The 18,937-nt window shown below is 46.4% G+C and overlaps 1 protein-coding gene across 1 annotated transcript; it reads right to left on the bottom strand.

The window, feature by feature from the left end:
- Positions 1–13,966: 13,966 nt before the first annotated feature.
- Positions 13,967–18,913, bottom strand: CCDC87 (coiled-coil domain containing 87). Its single transcript, XM_033121157.1, has one exon. It carries the CDS (start codon positions 18,877–18,879, stop codon positions 16,249–16,251), a length of 2,631 nt encoding a protein of 876 aa, XP_032977048.1. The 5' UTR covers positions 18,880–18,913; the 3' UTR covers positions 13,967–16,248.
- Positions 18,914–18,937: the final 24 nt, after the last annotated feature.

Here is an 18,937-nt window from a genome sequence, read left to right as displayed (position 1 = left end):
CATCCCTTGGGAGACTTGAAGAATTGAACTGGCAACTTTGTCGTTAAGAGCCCACTGGCCCATGTGGGAATCGAACAGGCAGCCTTCGGAGTTAGGAGCATGGAGCTCTAACCGCCTGAGCCACCAGGCCGGCCTGATAACTGTTCGTTGAATGAATTAATGACTCTCTTGGCATGCTCTGGAGTGGACGTGATGTCACCCTACTGTTGTTTAATTCATAGCTTCACTTTCTAGAAGGATAAAGGCTGTGACTGTGATCCTCACGTCCTGGCAGAAGAATCTCAGAAATGTCCACCATCACCCAGGACCCCTACCTGTGTCTGTGGAAGGTCACATACCCCTGCTCACACACTTTGTCTCCTAAACATCTGAAGAGGAATGAATTTTTCAAAGGGATTTCTAAGGCTCCTGCTAAGACAGCAGACTTTTCCTAGATCTGGGTTTCCAGAGACCAGGTTGGCATCATTTTTGGCCTTAATGGGAAACAGTGAGGTACAGTTTTCTAACTTGGGAAACAGTTTTCTAACTTGGCTCCCCAAGATAAAAGAAATCTTTTTCTGGGACTGGAAGATCAGAGACAGATTAGAAAACAGGGCAAAATTGCAGGCTTTAGAATCAGACTGACTGACCTGGGTTCTGATTCTAGTTCTGCCATTTCAAATTGGCTGTGTGACTATGAGCTAGTTACTTCCCCTCTCTGCACCTTTTTGTAGAAATAGGAAGAGGAATCTACCTCATTTATCACATCAGTTCTAACTTTCTAGCAAAACAAAACAGAAAACACTTGCAGAGAAATTCCTAAAGGGAGAGATGGGAGCCCAGGTCTTTGGAAGGGCCCTGAAAGAGAAGAAGGCCAATAAAGCAAAGCTTAGGCAGCTGGGCTTTGACATACCCTGGGGGTCTCAAAGAGGGATCTACTGTCCCTGGAAATTTGGACTTGGAATTTGTAGGAGCACTTTTGGTTATCGTATTAATGAGGCTCTTCTGGTCCTTAGCAGACAAAAGCCAGAGATGCTAGACATCCTTCAATATTTAGGACAGTCCTACATTACCGAGAATTGTTCCGTGTCCTGCACAACTTTCTAATGTCCCACTAGTCATGTACAGAAGTGGAAAAACCTGTTTATAATGATCTGCACAAAAAGCCTTAACTCTGTTATGTATGTAAACACATAACATTATGTGCACAGAATTAGCATACACTGAATTTTCCAAGAATGCTACTGATGTGAAAATCAAAGGAAGAATTTTTCTTGTATGAGTTCAGGCCTTTACAAAGGATATTTCCCGTTTCAGAAGCTCGAGTCTCTGAAGGCAACGTGCCTGTATCCGTCCGTATTTGGAGCAGTCCCGGTTCATGATAATCATTTCATTATGTCTTCTAGTGTGAGCGTGAGCAGGCATGTACATGTGGAAATGCAGATTTCATCGACCCACCCTAAAATGATGTGAGTCAATAGGATATTATCTATGAACTGCATTTCATTCATTTAACAATTGACTGAGTGCCTACTCTGCATCAGGCACAATCTAGATTCTAGAGGGTGTAAAGAGGCATTGTAAAATATTTGTTAAAATGGCATGTTGGATCTGACACAGTTGAGATCCACTGAGATGACCTGGGTTTTAAGCCTAACTCCAACACCATCTACTACTATGTGACCTGGGACACATATTTTCACCTCTCTGAACCTCAGCTTCCTTGTAGGCATGTGTGTAGATTACATGAGATTATGCAGCCCTTTGTAACTACTCAATGAATGATAGCTGTCAACATTGTTATGTTGATCAATTCCTTTATGGCACAGGTAAAATAACACACTTTTATCTTTCTTAAATAATTCCTCAAACTCCATTACTTATGCCAACCGAGTGTAAATGAACCAGGAGGCTTTGGCTAGAAATCAATGAAAAAGATTTATTCAAGGGTCTCAGAGTTTGCAAGCTGGAAACACAACTAGGTAATACCCAGAGTGTTTCAGAGAAGAAAGAAAAGCTGAGGGTTCTTAGAGTAAAATACATTCTTGAGAAGAATCAGTGCTACATTCTTGGACTCTGGACTGGTCCGAGATGGTTCCTCTAGATGATGGGTGGTCTGGATACTGGGTGTCAGGTGGTCTGGATGATGGATATAAGGTGGTCGGATAGTGAACACTCTTTCCTTAGCCTTTCAGGAAGTAATCAGAAAGTTATCTGGAGATTAGATGTACATCCAGGCATTGATGCAGGACTGGGAAGTTCAAATGTTTAAACTCCCAGTCTAGTTAAAGCAAGAACAGAATCATTTCCTCATGCCTCAACCTACTTGATTTTAGTTATTTAGCAGCTTGACTATAGAGACTCCATTTTATTTCTCCAGCGCACTCTATTCTTCATCTAGCAATCTCTTTTGAGGCTCCTCCTCTCCCTCCCACCTCTAAGTTGTCCAGAATTGTCAGTAATTTATCAGTCCGAAGGAACCAGCGGTGAGGCTGGTTTCTGAGGGCACAGGCTGGTCTGACCTCTTTACCCGCCAAGCCTGGGAACTGGAGTCTGGCGACCATTACCGTTTTGACTTCTTGCCGCCACACGGTGGCGCTGTTGAGGTTTGGTCCTCGTGCACCTTCCCAAGCCCTAAAAGAACTCGAGGGGCGCTCTTTCGGTGCCTTCTCACCTCCCACGCAGCCACTGACCTCCAAACCACAACTGCTGGACTACGGAGGCAGGGACAGAGAAGACTGCAGCATCGCTGGACGAAAATCAGCCCTAATCTACATCCTTTACATGCAACTAAAAATTAAAACGGAGAGATCTGGCCTCTGAGCTTCACAACACCTACTTGACATCAACTCTTGGATCTCAAACTGAGCCCAAACTGCATATTGTTTTCACCCCCAACACACTTCAGGATCCCCCATGTCTGTCACCCCAGTGGTATCATATACCATATGGCATCACTGTTACCACAGTCGTTCACTCCAGAAACCTGAATTGTCCTTGATTCTTCTCTTTCCTTCATGTCCCACATCTAACCCATCTCTAAGGACTCCAGATTCTACCTCCCGATGTCTCCCAAATTCCCACGGCCACCACTCATGGCCAAGCCACCATCATTGTTTGCCTGACTGGATTCACTCTTGCCTCCAATAACCTACTCTCCACGCAGCAGAGGGACCTCCTTGAATGCAAACTGGACCAGTTGTGGGTAGTGATGATGCACAAACTAGATCCCCTTTCAGGAATGGACCTGGTATCCAGCTACTGGGAGTGCTGCCCTCTGCTGTCGGTCCCGCCCCCCCCAGTGGGGGGTTTGCCTTAGCTAAAGAGTCATGCCACCCCCTTCCCTCCCTCCCCCCAGAGCTGCAACTAATGACAAATCTAAAGGGCCATCCCAGCTTCAGAACTTCCGGGTCAGGTGATGTGTCCACTGAGAGTGCATGGCAGCTCAACTTCTCCTGCCCAGTGTTGCTTCCTTCCCTTCTCTTCCCTGGGTGTTAACCCTGAGAGCCCTCCCTAACAGACCTCCTGGCCTGCCAATCTCCATCTCAGGTCAGAATCTGTTTCCCAGAAAGTCCAACCCATGACAGACCAAGCCACACCCTGCACTTAGAACAAAATTCAAACTGCGTATCATGGCCTGTAAGGCTGGGCACCACTGGGTCTCTGCCCTCCTCTCTGAACTCATCTCATGCCTCTCTCACTGCCCTTCACTATGCCCCTGCCACAGTGACCCCCTTCCTGTCCACAAAATAAGAGCTGTCCTATTTCAGGAACTTTGCATTAGCTGTTCCCTTTGCCTGGGGAGACTTCCCCTTTCTGTAGGGGTCAGGTTCCTTGACAGCTGGCCAGTCTCAGCCTAAATGCTATTTCTTCAGAGTAAGGACCACTCATCTAAAGGAGCCCCCTCCCTCTATCTCAGAACACTATATCTTTCAGCACTTATCATACTCTGTCCTTATTTTGCTTATTCCCACTGGACTGTAAACTTCTGAGACCAAAGACCTTGACTATCTTACCTCCTCTGTTTCTATTCCTGGGATGCTTGACCTTCAAGACCATTTTCTCCATCAGACACCAGAGGCCTCTGAGGTTCCCAGGGGCTGTGACGATGTTGGAAAATGGAAAAAAAAAATTGAGTACAAAATTTTTTCAAAATAGAAATTGCTATGTACTTAATTCAATGCCTACAGGATAGTCATTTTATTGGCTATCGTTTAAATTTAATATTCATAAACATTTTGTTACAATTGAGAAGGATTTATAAGTTAGAATTTCTTAACCCAAGACCATCTGGGTTATACAGGATGATTGCCTAAAAACATCACAGCAAATCATAATTTAAACAAGTTATATGAAGTCAGATAATTTCAAAAGCAAAACTATAAAAATTTTACTGTAAAAATTTTACAGTAAAATATTTAATGTGGAAGTTATCTCTTTCTTTTAATAAACTAGTTTTTTATATAATTGAAAAAAATATATAATGTGAGACATCGGTATGTTTTATCACGTGTGATAAGATGTGTGTGTCGGGGGGGGGGGAAACTTGAGAGACTAAGACCAACAAAGGTAAAAAAGTGACCCTGACTTGGCCCTTAGTGGGTTTGCCCTAATATTTGTTGAATGATTCAATGGATGGATAGCTGGATATGTGGATTGATGGATGGATGGGTGGATGGATGGATGGATGGAGATTCTGGGCCCCAGGTCTTGAGCTTAGACTCCTTTCCTGGTCACGAATTTCTCTCAGAGGCCATCTCTTAGCCTTGAATGAGCAGCTCTGATCCACCTCGAAGTCTCCTTGGCTCAATTATTAGCCCAAGGGTTGGAGTACTGACCTTCTCCACCTCCACCCCCAAGGGCTCCAGAGCCTCAAGCATAAATTGATCCACATCCTCACTGCTTTGTGGCCCAAGGCCTCGGGCTACAACAGCTTTGGAGAGCCCCAAAAGATTCCTGTTACACTCTAATCCCAGAAGGACCTCAACTCACCTCGCTCTTGCATAACTCAGAGGAGTCAGGCAATAACAACAATAACAGTGCATAACCAGTGTTTGCTCCAGGCCCTGTGCTATGCCCTCCACAGCAATTACCTTTTAATTTAAAAAGGTCATCTCTAGGTGATCCAAGACTATCAGGCCTAAAATTAGGAGAGGCTGACATCTGAAGAACTCTCTCAATGGAACCCACTTAAATCTCTGTCTTAAACAGCAAGCAAGTGTTATTTTGGGGGGTTTGGGCAGATGAGGTGTAGCAACTTCCAACCTGAAACTAGATCCAGTCTTAGGCTGATAGGTATCCAAAGGTGGGGTGGGTTCAGGTGGCATATAAGCCCTCTTGGGATGGGGGAATACGGACCCACGAATAATGGTAGTCAGAAAGTCAGCAGCTGGGAAGGCCCCCTCACCTGTCCTCCATCTACTGGGAAATAGCACAGAGCACACATCCCCAAGTTCTGGTCCAGAGCCTTGGGGGCTGAGGTTCCCTCGTACCCCCCAGGGTATGGCTCAGTATCAGTCTCCTCACACTTCCCTAGGTGCCCTCCCGGCATGCTCCTCCCTGCGTCATTCCCCAGGCTGGTTCCAAATTCCAGGCTGCGGTTTCCCTCCTCAGGGAACAAATCTTGGTCCTCAGCACGTGTCTGTTTATAAACAGAGAAATCTTCAAATAAAGCCCGAGCTAGTCCTGTGCTTCGGGGAGAGCTCCTTAATCACCAGAGCCTGGTTCTTCTGAGCTAGTGGCCTCTGAGACTCTGAGAGATTGAGTAAGTGGTCTAAGGTCTACAATGAATCGCCCCCAAAGCCTGTGCTCTTTCCTCTGCATCATGCAATCCACACTGGGCTCCCAACTATGGGTGCCTCATCTCCTCATCTAGAAAAGAAGGGGCTAATGTTGGTCCTTACGCGGGTTGTTGTGAAGAATAAAGGAGTTAATGCCTGAAACACCCTCACAATGGCCTGACATGTAGTAAACTCTTCAAAATATTAGCTGTTGTTGAGGAACAGGGTGAAGAAATAAAATGGGGTCGCTATAGTCAAGCTGCTAAATTACTAAACTCAAGTAGGTGGAGGCACAAGGAAACGATTCTGGTTTTGCTTTAACTAACCTGGGAGCTTAAACTTTTGAACTTTTCGGTCCTGAGTCAATGACTGGATGTACATCAGACCTTCAGATAACCCTCTGATTACCCACGGAGGGCTAAGGAAAGAGTATTCACTATCCAGACCACCTGACACTCAGTATCCAGACCACCGGTTATCTAGAGGAACCATCTCGGTCCAATCCAGAGGCTAAAAAGTCAGGACTGATTCTTCTCAAGGACATACTTTTTACTCTAAGAAAGAACTCAGCTCTTCTCTCTTCCTTGGAACACTCTAGGTATTGCCTAGTTGTCCTCCCGGCTTGCAAACCCTAAGACCCTTGAATAAATCTTTATTGTTTATTTCTGGCCAAAGCCTCCTCTTTTTGAGTTTGTTTGACATCGTTATTGTAGTTGTTATTATATCATGAATCCCTCACACTTTTGTGAGGAGCTTCCATTGAATTGTTTACAGAGACCAAGCAGGTCAGAGCTGGAGTGGACTTTTGAGGTGATCCCCAGCCACCCCCTCAGTTGACAGATGTAAACCAAGAGAAGGGATTTGCCCAAGGTCCTAACTCGCAGACCTAGAAGTAAGTTTCAGATCACTGCCTTCAAGGCAGCGTGGCTCAGTGAAGTGAATATGAGCCCTTAGATTTAGGGGGTCCTCATGAGCATTAAAGAAGAGGATTGTGGGAAACCCCCCACCTGACACAGTGACTTGCCCAGCACATCGCAGGTGCTCAGTAAGTTTGGCTTTTCTTCTTGCTTCCCTTCCAGGCCAGCAATCTAGTTTCTTAGCTGAGCTCAGTGTTAGGAGCTGACACAAATTAGGAGCCTGCAGGACAGAAGACTTTAATGGTGAGGGGTGGTGGGCAGTGGAGACTTTCTGGACAGCTCCAGAAATGGGCACAGGGTCCTGGGAGAGATCAGGGGGCATCAGTGTCAAAAAGGACCTTCTGGTGCCTTGTTCTCCCCTCCTCCAGAGGTCACAGAAAGACACAGACTCTGGAGTCGCCCTGTCTCTATCACTTATTTTTTTAAGTAACAGTTTTATTGAGATATAATTCACATACTACACAAGTCACCCATTTAAAGAGTGTAATTCAATGGCTTTTTAGTATATTCTCAGAGTTGTGCAGCCATCACCACAATCAATTTTAAAATATTTTTATCCCCCCTAAAATAAACCCTGTACCATTAGCACTCACTCCCCATTTCTCCCCATCTCCCCCAGCCCCTGGCAACCACTAATCCATTTTTTATCTCAATGGATTTGCCTATTCTGGATAGTTCATATAAATGGAATCATACAATACATAGTCTTTTGTGTCTGGCTTCTTTCACCTAGCATAATTTTTCCAGGTTCACTCGTGTCATAGCATGTGTCAGTGCTTCATTCCTTTTTATTGCTGAATAATATTCCATTATATGGAGATACCACATTTCATGCATCTGTTTGATGGACATTTAGATTATTTTTGGCTATCAGGAATAATGCTGCTATACACATTCAAGTACAAGTTTTCATGTGGACGTATGTTTTCATTTGTCTCGGGTCTGTCTCTAGAAGTTGATGTTGGGTCATATGGTAACTCTATGTTTAACTCTGGGAAGAACAGCAGATCATTTTCCCAGCAGTGTATGATGGTTCCACTTTCTCCATTGTTTGCCAACACTTGTTGTTGTCATTGTTATTATTATTATTGCCACCCCAGTGTGTGTGAAGTGGTATCTCATTGTGGGTTTGATTTGCATTCCTCTAATGAATAGTGATATTGAGCACCTTTTTATATGCTTGCTGTCTACTTGCATACCTTCTTTGGATACATGTCTATTCAAATCCTTTGCATGTTTAAAAATTGCGTTGTCTTTTTATTATGGAGTTGTAAGAGTTTTTCATATGTTCTAGATACAATCCCTTCACCAGATACGTGATTTGCAAATATTTTGTCCTATCCTCTGGGTTGTCTTTCACTTTCTTGATGGTGTTCGTGGAAGCACGAGTTTAAAATTTTGATCTATCACTTATTAACTATTAGACCTTTAGCAAATCACTCTGCTTCTCTGAGCATTTCTTCATCTATGAGGTGAGCATAATGATGTCTCCCAGGGATGGGATGGGAGTAGAGGGAGATGAAGCATGTAAAGCTTAGATCACAGGGCTTGGTCAGACTCAGACAGAACCTACACTCTGCTGAGTATCTCAGAGCGGGAAGGGAATGTCTCTGAGGCTCCAAGTCATGGGTAGCCCACAGGCCTCCCCAGCCTCTCTCCCCCATTACTTTCCCTCTCTACGTGTTTATGGTCTCTAGCCACCCAAAGAGGACCTCCCTGAGGGCAGAGACCTATCAACTAGGCTAATTGCTGCAGCCTCAGTGCTGGCACAGCCCTAGACCCATAGAGAGTGCTCATCAAATATGTGATGGATGAATGAATGGGAGATGGAATTCCTTGCCCATGGTCATACAGATAGTGAATGAGAAAGCTGAGACTTATGACTCCCTGGCCAGGATATACCTGATGATACCTGTCTCAGGTAGCTAGTTTTGCCATAACAAGACCACACACTGGTGGCTTATACTACAAACATGTATTTCTCACAGTCCTGGAGGCTCGTAAGTCCAAGATCAAGGCGCCTGCAGATTCAGTGTCTAGTGAAGGCCCTTTTCCTGGTTTGCCATGAGCCGCTTTCTTGCTGTATCCTCATATGGTGGAGAGACAGCAGGCTCTGGTCTTTCCCACTTTTTATAAGGGCGGGGGCCCCACTCTCATGACCTCATTTCACCCTAATCAACTCCCAAAGGTCCCACCTCTGAACACCATCATTTGGGGGTTAGGGCTTCAATATATGAGTTTTGGAGGGACACACACCTTCAGTCCATTCAGTCCTGCCTAACTCAGTGGTATTAGGCGAACTTTGTATTTAGTGATTAATAGCTTTTTTTTTTTTTAAGTGCAGCTTTGGTAAAATTTTTAACAAATAACTTCTATCCATATTTTAGGCCAGATTGATACTTTCCAGCTAAAACAGCCTAGAAAAGGACCGAATGGAGACATCAGAGCAACTACACTAGACATGCATATACAGACATACCGTTCAAGGAGGATTCCGGTCTTCAGCAGAATTTCTGTGGAGTCTAATAGAAAAAAAGCGTTTGCCTTCCGTGGATCTCCACTTGGATGCCCTGCAGGCACCCCAGACATAACCTTTTCAGGGCTGAACTCATCATTGTCCCCCACCTCCATAGCACGCCATTCCCACCGAGCCCTCCATCTTCCCATTCTATGTCGCGCCACCAGAGCAAGACATACAGGAGGCGTCCTTGACTCTCTTCCCTCATTCCCACCCAGTCAGCACCAAGCGCTGCCGAGTATGCCTCCCTCCATGCTCTTCACCCCACAGCAGAGGCTCTGCTCCCGCTGTGGCAGCCTCCAGCCGCTCGGCTTACCTCCAGCCTGGCAGCCTCCTGACTGTCACCCACGGAGCAGCCAAGTGTCACCTCTCTGACTAAAGCCTGTTAAAACCCCATTATTTCTCGGACCTAATTCCCAAGCAATCTCCACCTGGTTGTCTCCACTCCAGCCACACTGGGCTCCTCAGACCCAACAGGCACACACCCATCTCAGGGCTTTTGCACTTAGTCCGGCCTAGAATGTTCTTTCCCTGGATATCACACAGCTCTTCCCAGTGTTTTTTTTCCAAATACTCCCTCCTCTGATCCCGCTATTTAAAATCACAACTCTCTACCTTTTCTATTGCCCTTTTTGCTTTTCCCCCACACTATGTGTCACTATCTCACATACTATTTGTTTTACCTGAATGACTGTTTGTCTCTCCCAGCAGGACACGAGGGATCCTAGTCTGTATTGTTCAGCGTGGCATCCTTGGCACCTAGACCAGCACCTGGCACAGAGCGGGTGCTCTGTGCGTATTTGTTGATGAATACAGGGCTTCCCACCGCCTGCAGGACTAAGCCCAAACTCGACCTGACCCCGCCCCCCTTCGAGCCTCCGCAGTTCCAGGAACTGTAAAGGCTGGTTAAGGCCAAAGTGTGTGTAGTTCTTCCACATACAACGTGCTCATCTTCCTTTCCTCCTTTGTTCATGCTCTCCTCCTTTCCTCTGTCACCACACACCTGACAATTCCCACTCAACTTTCTAGACTCTAGACCTCCTCTTGGGTGTGTCCCCCTCCAAGGAGCCCACCCCGCCCTGGCTCTGTTGAATGTCCCTTTTGGAGGCTCCCACTGTACCTTTCCCTTGCCATATTATTGAAATTATCTTCTCCACTAAACCTTAATCTCCTTGGCAACAGGGATGGGGTCTCTGGTTTCCCCACCCCCCTCTCCAAAGCAGAGTGTCTGACGCTCAGAAGGAGCACCATGAATGTGCTCTGGGCCTGCAGGAAGAAGTATGTGGGCTTCACAGTTACGGCTGGGAATCAAGCTGGTGGGGAGAAAACCTGATTTCCTCAGGGTACAGGCAATAATGAAAGTCAAAAATGTGAGCTTATTCTGCTTCTTCGCAGGGGCCTCAGCTGGGCAGACTTGTTTTCTGTATTTTATGATAAAATACACTGTCGTGGTTAAGAGCAAGTACTTGAAGTCAGACCCCTGGGTCACATTCCAGACTCTACCATGTTCCTACTTGTGTGACCTTGGGCAAGTTACATAACCATTCTTTGCCAGTTTCCTCATCTGGACCTTGAAATAATAGTAGCAGTACCTACCTTATTGCAATGCCATGAGGATTAAATGAATTACTGCATGTAAAAAGTTTAGAACTGAGCCTGGCACTTAGTAATTACTATATAGGTATTAACTAATATGATTTAAATTGCCTTTCAAAATAAGTTTAAAAAGTGAGTCAACATAAAGAAATGTTTGGTAAACGATCAGATAAGGAAAAGGTGGGCCAAACACAGAAACCATAAGGCTAAGAGGGCTGTAGGCTTAGTGAGTCGGAAACACCTGGGCTCAAATCCGGTCCTTGCTGGCACCTGTGTGCCTTTGACCCTTGGCTTCTCTGCCCGTCTCAGCTTCCCAGAGTGGCCAGATCACCAAAAGCCAATCGGCTTGTTCAGCAGCTCAATGACCAATTGGCAGAATTACCAACTGTTTTTTTTTTTTTTTAATCAAGTTGTAGTTTTACCTCTGGCCTTGCCCTTGACATTTTGTAAGCAAACAAGCATTCCTTGTCAACCAACACTTCTGCCACACTTCTACTGCTCCTGCCCCAGCAACTGCTCGGTCCCTGATCCAACATGGCCCACTGCTCCTACCCCCACCCTCACTACTGACTTTGTCCCCATCTCTGCCCCTCCTCTACTTAAAAAAATATACAGATAGGGTCAGCCAGGCCCTTTCTGGGGGTTCATGGTGCCAAACTATTTTCATAATACTGCTGAGACAATATTTGCCTTTTCTACCCTCACTCTCTCCTGAGTAGAGTTTTTCAGGGGCTACATGTCCTCTGATATTGCAATGGATGTATGCAGAAACAGGTAATCCAGCTGTCTCCTACTAGGCCAGACATTAAAGAGATTTGCAAAAGAGTAAAACAGCTACACTTTACTACATTTTTTCGTTTTGTTTTGAAAGTTTTTTTTTTAAATATTTTATTTATTTCAAGTGTGTTTCTCCAGGCCCCGTCAGCTCCAAGTCAAGCAGTTGCCTCTTTCCAGTTGTGGAGGATGCAGCTCACAGAGGCCCATGCAGGAATCGAACCAGCAACCTTGGTGTCATGAGCATCGTGCTCTAACCAACTGAGCCAACTGGCTACCCCGAAAGTTATTTTTCATAAAAATATATTATTTTGGTTAGCGTATGGTGGGATTAATTTTACTTTAAATAACTAAGAAGTGTATTCTAAATATGCAAATGAATGAGCCATCCCTTTAAAGTTGTAGCAAACAGGGAAGATGTTGGGCTTTTAGGAGCTTGGGCTCTGCCCCAGCCAATCATCCCAGACCAGATTTAAAGTATTGTCCGACAGCCTCTGGATCTAGGGCAGGCACAAAACTAAAACTCCACACAAATCCTCAGTAATTTAGAGAATCAATTTTCATCCACTTATCCTAGAGGCCCATTGCCCCAAAGGGAGGGAACAGTGCCTTCTCTTTCTTTGCAAGACTGTTGTAAGGATTAAACGAAATAATATCCTTAAAGCACCTGAGCTCAGTGACACTTGGCAAACAGTTGGTTTTCAATACAACTGAGTCTGCTGGGATGGAACCAGGGGCCTCTGGCTGCCTGGAGGTGTGGGGAGAGAGTCCCAAACAGCAGTTTCCAGGCTCTCAGCCTCATGTGGAAAGGTGCTGGCTCGGGTAGTAGATGGCTATCCGCTATGGCTGGTTGGCCATCAGCTGCTACCTGGTTAGCCATTAGACTATACAACTGCCGTGGCTACGCTGGTGGGTTGGTTGACAGAGAAGTGGACGGTGGATTGTGGATTGTGTGGCTACTGCTTCCTATGTCTCCAACCCAGCCGCCAGTGAGAATATAGTGCTATGACTCCCCTATCTATGGCTCCATTGGTGCTCATTTTTGGCCTCACCACATCCTGCATTCTTGTGGGGGAGCAGGAGCTGAGTCCCCGCATGACAGGAGGCTTGGCATGGAGCAGGGCCACCACTGCAGCCAGACCCCCAGGGCACAGGAGTGGAAGTCCCCAGACCAGTTTAAGTCGTGACTCCACCATTTCAGAGGCAAGTTACATTCTACTGATTCTTAACTGAATGAACGTGAAAAGCACTTTGTAATGAGGAAAATACAGATGAACAGTAGTTATCACTATGAAGACATTCACCAAACCCATATAAACAGGATCAGCAGTGCGGGATTGCCCAGCCATGGGTTTAAGTCTAGAACTTGGGGAAAGCTGGTCCCAGGATTAGTTTATTACGCAACGTGCTTTAGAAAATGCTGCACCAGGCTTCCTGTCTTAGTCCTTCTGGGTGTGTTTCCTTTGTGAAGGGGCCGATGCTGTAGCACATTGGTTAGCAAACTACCGCCTGAGGCCAAATCTGGCTGGCTGCCTGATTTGGAAATAAAGTTTTATGGGAACACAGCCCTGCCCATTTACTTATGTATTATCTGTAATTGCTTTCACATGATGAAAGTCAAGTTGAGCTTTGGGACAGAGACCATATTGCTCACAAATACCAAAATATTTTACTATTTTTTTTTACAGAAAAAGTTTGCCTACCCCTGCTACAGCGTCTCTCACCTGGGTCATGTGTGACTTCTGGAGAATATAGCAGTATGCCTGGAAAGAAGCCATAATATAAATGCTAAATGTAGTATATCTTTCCAGAGGGTCAGTTTAATTCAAAGATAAGTAATTTCAGGCATCATTTTTATATTAAAACAAGTATGACATATTACGGAGTCGAATGCAAATTTTGCATGAATTTCAAAAATAAAAGACTTTTAAAGAAATTTCTCTCATGTCTTTTTTTTTTCTTCAAAGATTTTATTGGGGAAGGGAAACAGGACTTTATTGGGGAACAGTGTGTACTTCCGGGACTTTTCCAAGTCAAGTTGTTGTCCTTCCAATCTTTGTTGTGGAGGGCGCAGCTCAGCTCCAGGTCCAGTTGCTGTTGTTAGTTGCAGGGGGCATAGCCCACCATCCCATGTGGGAATTGAACTGGCAACCTTGTGGTTGAGAGGACGCGCTCCAAACAACTGAGCCATCTGGCCACCCGGGAGTTGAGCGTCAGCTCATTGACTTCATTCTAGTTGCGGAGGGTGCAGCTTTCTGTCCCATGTGGGAATCAAACCGGCAGCCCCGTTGTCCAGAGCTCGTGCTCTAACCAACTGAGCCACCCATTCGCCCTCTTATGCCTTTTAGACCGGCACTGCTTCCCTCTACTCCCTGCCCGCCCCCCCAACCCTCAGACCTGATCAAGATGCTTGTTATGTTCCTCCATTCTAAGAAGTACTTGGGTGAAAAAGTTTGGGAAATGCTGTTTTATTGGAAAAACCAAACAAAGAAGTTTATATGCCAGCAAATGGTGAATGGAGGAGAGCTGAAGTGTTCATATTACCTGTGCCAGCAGGTGAGGCAGGCCATGTTTAAGAGCTCTCTTACCATATCTCACAGAATCCGTACACCAAGAAGACACATGTAGGCTTCTGGGTCAGAAAGACCTAGGCTTCAGTCCTGGCTCACCAACTTACTACCTTTATGACCCTGGGCAAGTTACTTTACTTACCTGAGCCTTCATTTCCTCAGCTGTAAAATGGAGATTAAAATACATAACCTCACAGGTGGTGAGGAGTCTAAGGAATCGTGCAGGGAAAGTGTTCTGCCCAAGGTAATGACTAATGTGTTAGCTAAATTTCCTGAATATACAAAGAGCACTGAAAAACCAAGAACACAAAATAGTCAAACCAATCGAAAAGTGGGCAAAAGGCATGGGCATTTTACAGAAAAGGAAACATAGCTTTTAAACATGTGAAAGGTAGGTTCACAGCAAAATTGAGGAAAAAAAATAAACATGTGAAAGATGCAACTTCACTCATAAATGAGAACACAACTCAAATAAGATACCAATTTTCACCTACTAGATGATAAAGATTAAAAATGTGGTAACACTATTATTGAGAGTGGGCAAAGAAGTATAGTCATCCAATGTTGATGACAACGCAAATTGTTACAACCTTTGTGGAGGGCAACCAGTAATATCTAGCAAAATTACAAATGCTTATGCTTAGACGTAATTCCACTTCCAGGAATTTAAACTATAGAAATAGTTGCAATCCTAAATAGATGAACAAGGCCATTTTTAGAGTGTTGTTTTTGTTTGTAAATGTCCAATAATAAGGGACTAGTTAAATAAAAATACATGGTGTAATACTATATAGCTATCATAAAGAATAAGGCAGCGCTATGTGTATTGACATGGAATGAGCTCAAGGCATGCTACGTGAAAAAAGCAGCAAAACAGAGGTCCAGCATGTTACCATTGGTGTGGTTATAAACATGCATAGATCATACATACATATATATGCTCATATGCATTGGCTATCTCTGAACTAGTTTATACAAGGGTCTGCAAGGCCTTACACAATCTAACCTGCCCCTTGGCACCTTGTCATGAACCCTCCAGCTCATGTCTCCCCCTCGCTCTGCTCCACCTACACTGGCCCCCTTGCTTTTCTGACAGCCCAGGCATCCGGTTAATTTAGGACTTTGAAATGGCTGTCAGAAAAGTTGTCGTCTCAGATGTCCACGGGGCTCACTTCTTCCCCTCCTTCAAGCCTTTGTTCAAATCTTACCTTTCCGGTGAGGCCTCCGTTGACTGCCCTAATTAAAACTATGTCCCTCGCCCTTTGTTTCCTCTTACCCCACTCTACTTGTTCTTTTTCCACAGTACTTATCACCCTCTAACATTCTATTAGTCAATGTTCTTAGGTACTACGTTTATTGTTTATTGTTTGTTTCCCCCCAGTAGAATGTAAACTCTACAAAGGATAGGGGTCTTTGTTTTGTTCGTGATATAGACCAGGCATACACTACCTAGTAGGTACTCAACAATTATTTGCTGAATAAGGGAAAGATACACAAGGAACTGGTAACAGTTGTTACCCCCAGGAAGGGGAACTGAGATACTGGAGGTAGGGTTAGAAAGGAGACTTACTTCTCAGGACATACCCTTGTGTGCTTTGGACCATGTGCTTGTATAAATTGGTAAAAATTTAATAATTTTTAGCTCTATCAATAGTATGCTAGAACTGGAAGAAGTGACAACCTGGACCCAACCCATTCATCTGACCTATGATGGCCCAGGTGCAGAACAGATAAGTAATTTGCCCAAGGTTACACAGCCAGGATTTAAACCCACATCTACTAACTCCAGAGCCCTAGCTGTTAACCATTATGCCACAGAGCCTATCAGCCGATTTAATGTAGCGTGATAGAAATGCCAAGGTATTCCAAAGGTGATGGTGTGCCTCCGTCTGATATTTTCCACTATAATAAACTCCAAGGGATGGTCTCAGTTCTTTTGATATATGAGATTTTGACTGCATTGTGCTTAGCTTGACATAAATGGGAGTACTGGGCTTGGGGGTTCTTTTATGAGAACTTCATTGTCAAACTAAAGTGTTAATCTCAGTCCCTTGGTAGTTGGAAGCACAGTGCTCTGAAACCTGCACTCCCAGTTATTTCTTCTTCCAAAGCAATCACGAGGTCTGGATGAGCTGCTGGCTGTCGGGGGGTGAGGGAGGAACGTGAGGGCACTTGGCCTGGTCAGAGGTAATGAGACTATTCCCAGGGGCTATTAAAGGCTGGCTGCTGAGCCTCCTGAACACGGCTGACTGCTGGGAAGCCTTCTGGGCCCGGACCAGGTGGCGTGCCCGCCGCCGCTGCTGCAGCCAGTACAGCATCTCCACTTTGTCGCGCTTCATCTTGTCCAGGTAGCGCCGCCCCTTGAAGGTCACTGGCTCACTGAAGATTAACTCAATCTCCTCCAGAAGTGAAGCCAAAGTTGCCTCCATTAGACTAAGCTTCTTGTGTAGATGGTTGCGGATTTGATTCTCCTCCAGGAAGCGACTCAGACCCATGCCAGTTTTTTGGAAGAAACGGTTGGGGTCAGAGGCCTGTTGCTCAAACCACTCCAGTTTCCCTAGCAACATCTCCCGAAGCTGAATGGACTGCAGGGCCCTCTCCCAGGCACTCACCAATGAAGGTAGCTGCCTCAGACGGGCATTGGAGCTGTACTTGATGGCCATGTCCAGCCGGTCCTTGTGGGGGACCTCAAGCAGGGACCACAACCATTCCAGACGCTTCTGCAGGCTCTGGATTTTGTGGGGTTCTTCCAGGAGGTTGGTCCCTTTAGTTTCTAGCCTGTGCTCCAGCACTGTGTTCCAATCCCACTCTCCTGGCACAAAGTCTGGCTCTTCATCTTCTAGCAAGGGAGGTGGGTGCTGAATCTTTACGGAGTCTCTGACGGGGGCCACCATCTCCACAGGAACCTCCTCTTCAACCATTTGGAAGATGACATGGAGGAAATCTGTCTCCTGGTTGGTGAGGTATTTGAAGTAGTCATCCACGGACAAGGAGGTTTTCCACCTCTTCATCCACGAGGCCTTACTTGACTTCCTCTCCCAGCCTTTGCTTGTTTGGGGTGATGTGAGCGAAGATGTTCTCTCCGAGTTCGACTGCAAAGTGTTTGCTCTCTGGGTATAAAGTCCAACCAGCTTGGGGTTGATGACACAATACTGTTTTTCTTGACGTAGAAAAGCTGAGGTCAGGAACTTCGACCAATCTCTACTGGATGCACGCTCAATCATGGGTCCCTGGTCAAAAGAGAAGTGGTCAAGAGAGACATGGCTCATCAACTCCTTGTAGACCTCCCTGATGCTATTACCAACAAAGCGATCAATATCCATTTCCTCCATTACTTTGGATTCCAGTTCACCATCCAGGTGGTTGTATAGGACTCCGGTCCCCTCAATGTGGAAGGAATCCAAAAACTTTCTCTCAGAGACCTGTACACTAGCTGCCTGGACCACCACCTGATTTCTTAGCTTCAAAGTAACAGTCACTGGCTGTGGATGAAGTAGAAGGGGTTGGGGGGACTTGGGGCCCCACTGTCCAGAGGTTTCTTGTTCCTCCTTCAGCATTCTCTGCAGCTCTTCCACGCGATGTGCTGCAGTTGGGCAGTGGGTCAGGGCCCCCAGGAGCAGGGGCCCTGAGTCCAGCGGTGAGTAGCGAGTCCACTCCAATTTCATGTTCTTCACTATCTGCTTCAGGTCCTCAGCTACTGTGTTCCCTGCCACCTCTGGTTTGCTCTCTGCAACCAGGACCAGCGGGGTTAAGGGACGAGGCCGGAGTGGAGGAAGGCCCAACTCATCTGCTAGCTTCCAGCCCTCACGCAGAGAGGGCATGGACTGGCCCCTCTGGAGATGGGAGTAGAGAGGCAAATGGGGGGTGGGGGAAGACTCGCTGGTGGGAGCCACAGAGTATCTGGGCAGTGACACAATCTGTGAGGAACTGAAGCTGCTTTCTCTCTTGCTTTGCATGGCGGGCAGCCAGGGGAGAGGCTTTCTCCTTTTCAGGTGCGGGATGGATTCCAATTCCTTCACTGGATCCGGTTCAGGCTCACTGAAAACTTCTGGCGGGCGGCTGAGTTGGATAAGGTAGCTCAGATTGAGGGTGCTGCCTGACCCTTGGGCAAAGTCGATGCTGTGAGGCCACGGCTTAAAAGCCCCAGGGGGCCCAACAGAGCGCAGTTTGTATGTTCTGTCCTGGGTCTGCTCTACCTTCAGTAGGGCGAGGAAGTCGGAGAGCAGGCCACGGTAGACCTTGGGGCTGGTGAGGAAGATTGTGCAGTCCCTGGCGAGGCTGGCGGCCAAACGAGTGAGCGTGGCTGATTCTGTGAAGACATCTGAGGAGGTCGACATGGTCTTCAGCAGGTGCAGGTAGCGTAAGAAAAGGTGCTCACAGCTGAGCAGGACGTAGACCAGGAGCCGCTTTCGCAGCCTCTGGTTGTCCAAGTGGCTCAAACTGGGTTCAGCGGGAGGCTCCCGCCAGCTGCACTTTAGCTCGTTCAGGATGACCTCTGTGAAACGGAGTCGGCCCTCGGGAGGCATCCGCTCTGCCAACCCGCTGAGGGCCAGCCGCTGGGCCACCTGGCGGCACAGTGATGCCACGGTCAGCCGCGAGACGGGCAAGGGCAGTAGCATAGGGACCTCCTGCGGGAGGGGCTTCTGAGACTCTGGGCGTGTCTCCCTGCGTGGGAAGAGCGACAGCGGACGCAGCAACTGGTGGTAAAACTGCTGGAGCTCGGGTTCAGGTTTAAAGGGCTCCATCTTACCGCTGGCAGCGCGGATCTTGGGGGTAGAGGCGGCGAAGCTGTTACTAAGGCAA

This window comes from Rhinolophus ferrumequinum, chromosome 11 (assembly GCF_004115265.2).
Source record: "Rhinolophus ferrumequinum isolate MPI-CBG mRhiFer1 chromosome 11, mRhiFer1_v1.p, whole genome shotgun sequence".
In the NCBI taxonomy this organism is placed as follows: domain Eukaryota; kingdom Metazoa; phylum Chordata; class Mammalia; order Chiroptera; family Rhinolophidae; genus Rhinolophus; species Rhinolophus ferrumequinum.
The sequence above is the reverse complement of the archived record's forward strand: the minus strand, read 5'-3'. Positions and strand labels throughout refer to the sequence as shown.

Bases quoted from the DNA above. Each gene is read 5' to 3' on its own strand.
- CCDC87 (XM_033121157.1), bottom strand. From the start codon at position 18,879: ATGGAGCCCTTTAAACCTGAACCCGAGCTCCAGCAGTTTTACCACCAG.